The sequence below is a fragment of the Leptinotarsa decemlineata genome, unplaced genomic scaffold (genome assembly GCF_025532065.1).
Source record: "Leptinotarsa decemlineata unplaced genomic scaffold, Ldec_3_MD MMD2_tig00026358_RagTag_RagTag, whole genome shotgun sequence".
NCBI lineage: Eukaryota > Metazoa > Arthropoda > Insecta > Coleoptera > Chrysomelidae > Leptinotarsa > Leptinotarsa decemlineata.
The window spans coordinates 9604869-9609432 of NW_027412703.1; the positions used below are offsets into that span (position 1 = coordinate 9604869).

Sequence of the window (4564 nt, forward strand, 5' to 3'; positions counted from 1 at the left end):
GAAAAATAAGTTTTTGAAATTAAGGTTCATCGATAGTTTTAAATTTATGGCTGCTTCCCTTCAAGAGTTAGGTGACAATTTAGATGAAAAACATTTTGTGGAAACAAGAAAATATTTTCCGGAACAGGATAAATTCAAACTTATGAGGCAGAAAGGTGTTTTTCCGTACAGTTTTATCGATTCTTTAGATAAATTAAATTATTCTAGTATACCATCAAAGGTGGACTTTTATGATAAATTAAATGAAAAACATGTTTCTGAAGAGGATTATGATAGAGTAAAGCAGGTATGGAACACATTCAATTGTCAAGATTTGGGTGAATATTCTGACATATACCTAAAATCTGATGTTCTACTGTTGTGCGATATTTTTGAAAATTTTAGAAATATGAGTTTAGATACATATAAATTGGATCCTGCTCACTATTTCACTTCTCCAGGTCTTTCTTGGGATGCTATGTTGAAGTATACGGGTGTCAACTTGGAATTATTAACTGATATCGATATGGTGCATTTTCTCCAAAACGGTATACGTGGTGGTGTAAGCCAGTGTTCGGAGAGAAAGCATATTGCAAACAATCAGTTTCTTCCAAATTATAATCCCGAAGAACCTTCATCTTTCATAATGTATTTGGATGCAACAAATCTGTATGGTCATAGCATGTCTCAATCATTACCTTTTGGTGGGTTCACTTGGTTGACCGCCAGTGAAATATGTCAGTTGGATATCAATAGTATTCCAGATGATAGCCCCCAAGGATACATACTTGAAGTAGATGTGCATTATCCTGTCGAGTTACACGATCTACATTCGGATTTACCATTTTTGGTTGAAAGTATTATACCACCTGGTTCAAAGTCCAAAATACCCAAACTAATTCCTAATTTGAATGATAAAAAGAAATATATCGTTCATTATAGGAATTTGAAACAAGCGGTCCGTAATGGTTTGATGGTGATGAAAACTCATAGAATTCTCAGATTCAATCAGTCACCGTGGCTGAAAAAATATATCGATTTAAATACAAATTTGAGAAATAAGGCTACCAATAAGTTTGAGAAGGGTTACTTCAAATTGAATATAAATTCCATATTTGGCAAAACGATGGAAAATGTAAACAATAGAAGAGACATTCGAATTGTCACACATTGGGAATCCATAAGAAGAGGTATGGGCGCCAATGCTTTGATAGCTCGTCCCAATTTCAAAACATTATCCATATTTTCGGAAGACTTTGTCGTCATACATATGGATAAAGTTAAGGTTTGTTATAATAAACCATTGTATTTGGGGTTCAGTATATTGGATATGTCGAAAACAGTCATTTATGATTTTTTCTATGATGTCATCAAAAAACATTACGGACCACAAGCTTCTCTTCTCTATACCGATACGGATTCTTTGATACTGAAAATAATGACGGATAATTTTTATAATTTTATGATTGCAAATGTTGACAAATTTGACACTTCTAACTATAGGTTGGGTAATAAATTCAATGTGCCAGTTAGCAAATCGGTGATTGGAAATATGAAGGATGAACTTCCGAGTGATCCCATCATCAGTTTCCATGGCACCGGTGCGAAAGCATATCATGTACAAAGTGTGTCTGATGAAATAAAGAAAGCAAAAGGTATTAAAAAATCCGTTATAAAAAATCAAATTTCAATTGAAGATTACATTAGGATTGTTGAAACAGGCGGTATAATATTTAGAAAGATGAATGTATTCAGGAGTGATTTACATGATATTTACACGTTGATGTGCAATAAAGTCGCGCTATCACATAATGATGATAAGCGATTCATCATTCCTAATACCACCAAGACATTACCTTGGGGCCACAACGATATTGAATTCTATCAGACAAGTTCCGAACAAAATTTAAGAATTCTTTTGAATGTACTGAAAGATGAAAACAGTATAAGTGACAAGAAATTAAATTTACTCATTGCCTTATTGGAAGAGCAATCGAGTAATTGAATTTTTTCACTCATTACCTGGTTTGTTCAACAAATTGTAAAATTCATACTTGTCGAATATTTCAAACGAATTATCCTACCCCACTTCCACCCCCACTCCCATTCCCACCCGAAGTGGTAGGGAGCATACGGCTATAAAACATGAGGAGGAGGCCACAGTTCATCATTCGATTGCAGTCTTCCTTCGAAAGAAGCAGCCAACCTGAGATACCTGCCAGCCAACTTAGTTGAAAATTCCAAGCAGCTTGATGTAAGTACACACTTCCATACTATTTATATTATATTGTCTAATATTTTCATTTTCTCTTTCTAGAATCATGTCTTTTCTGAGGAATGCTCTGATGACCCCGATTACCACTCTCAGTGAGAGACAGTTGGAGGATGTAGAGCGGAGGAGGGTGGTTGTCCTACAGGACATCATGGTACAACCACCAGCTGCAACACCAGCTGCAGCTCCCATTCCACCACCGGGGATGACTTCCACCCAGGAAGTGGCGGCTCCCATTCCACCACCGGGGATGACTTCCACCCAGGAAGTGGCGGCTCCTGACTTGAAGTTCTTTTTCGAGGACTTCAAACCAACCCCCGAGGAGGAGGAGATTGACCCCCCACCAACTTTGTCGACATTCAGTGGACCAACTTCTTCGTCAGCACCCCAAATTGAAGATTTACTGAATGTCTACAACCCGGACCTGGACGAGTCTCTGGCGGATTTATCGCATCTTCAAAGCTTCTTATCGCCCATCGAACCATTATCCCCCATCGATTCAGGGGATGAGTTCGAGAAACCGGTGAAGAGGGCCAAGAAGATGAAGAAGTCCGCACCTGTGAAGAAGTCCGCACCTGTGAAGAAGTCCGCACCTGTGAAGGCATCCAAAGCCAAAGGTGGGAGGGGTGGTAAGTTGAGTGCTTTTCGCAAAAAGTGTGAAAAGAACTCACCTTACGGTGGTTGGCCTACAGCACCCCTTCCAGTGATGGAGGTGCAGAACTTGGTGGAAGTCGTCGCCCAGGTCCATCGGGATGCGTCACCCCCTCCAGCCACCCCCCAGGTCCATCGGAATGCGTCACCCCCTCCAGTCACCCCCCAGGTACGTGTTGAGCATTCCGAACAAGAGGTTGGCCCGGAAAATGTCCTTTCACAGAGTGTGGTAGAGGGTAATAAACTCAAAGAGTCTATTACCTATGCACAGTCTGTGAAAAAGAGATATTTGAGGGAAAAGAAGGTTGTGGATGGTTCTGATTCCAGAAAAAGGGCCTTGATGGCGGATATTTCCACCATCGAGGCCCAGAAACTGGAATTAGAGAAGCGACTCTCTTTGCTTAGGGCGAAACTTCAAGAAGAAGATTCGCAACAAGGAAAGAGTTTGGCTTACATCCAAAAATATGGACCTCTTGTTCAGGAATGGGATGCCATGTGCCAGGGGTTCCTTAATACCTAACCCCTTTTGTAAATATATTTTTGTTTAGTTTAAGTTAGATGTATGTTTAGAATAAAAAAATTGTAATTTTAGGAATATAATAAAAACTTGCATGTTAATTTTAAGGTTATGAATGTTATGAATGAAAAAATAAAATAAGGAATATTGGAGTGCATATCTATTTTGGTTGTTGCACACAAAATACTGCGTGGTTGGGGCAGTATTTATTCCTTCATTCTAGTCATTTTCTAGTCACATGTAGTATATAGAATAAAATTAGTTAAATAGAATAATTGTATAGAATTTCCATCATTTGAAAGTGTGTGAATTGTAAAATAGTTATTTTTTCTAGAGAATAAATAAAGGTGATTCTAGTAATGCTCTGAGTATAATTCCAAAACCTTTTGACACTTCTCTCATCATTACTTCTCTCAACAATATTCAAACAAATTTCATTTATGTGAATGTGTAAAAATGAAATCATGAATCTAATGAATATTATATTGGATTTATTCCCCAATTCTCACATCAATACTTGAATAAATAACCTAGTGGGTCTTTATTTTTCACATATTCCCCTTCCCTTACTCTACCCCACTTTCTTCAAATCATATAAATAAGATTGTATTCTCAATATTCTTCAACTTGTTCGTTCATCATGAATCAAGCAACACCAATTATTCGGGAAGCTGATTCCACCAGTGAACCTCATTTTGCCCCACCAGAGAATTGGTCCTATGGTGACATTCAAGTTGCTGTAGTTGATTCAACATCTCCCGATGATGAATTCGATGGGTATTCAGATACAACAATAGAGCTGAATGAAGAACAAGATGTAACCTCAGACGAAGATGAGTTTGAACATGATGAATTTGCCAGCCCAGAACTTGTGGATCAACTGTGGCTTGAAGATCATCAAATCGCTCCACCAAATATCATCGTGGTGGTTGATTCTCCCGAACCTGACATCATCATTATAGATGATGATGATGATGATCAGGTAGGTTAGGTTAGGTTTTCCTCGGAGTGCACATAGTACCTGGTTGGTGCACACGGAATGCTGCGTGGGTGGGGCAGCATTCAACCTAACCACTCTATTTGGTAGTAGTGAAAAAAATAGGGCTATATCGTATCATAAAGAAATTTCAAGCAATGTATATTCG

At 38.2% G+C, this 4564-nt stretch overlaps 1 protein-coding gene across 1 annotated transcript; it reads left to right on the forward strand.

Annotated features, from left to right (window-relative positions):
- The first annotated feature begins 929 nt into the window (after positions 1 to 929).
- LOC141486588 (uncharacterized) lies at positions 930 to 3564 on the forward strand. Its single transcript, XM_074184791.1, has 2 exons — positions 930 to 2233; positions 2297 to 3564. The coding sequence occupies exon 2, from the start codon at positions 2301 to 2303 to the stop codon at positions 3420 to 3422; it is 1122 nt and encodes a 373-aa protein (XP_074040892.1). The 5' UTR covers positions 930 to 2233; positions 2297 to 2300; the 3' UTR covers positions 3423 to 3564.
- The last annotated feature ends 1000 nt before the right edge of the window (positions 3565 to 4564 follow it).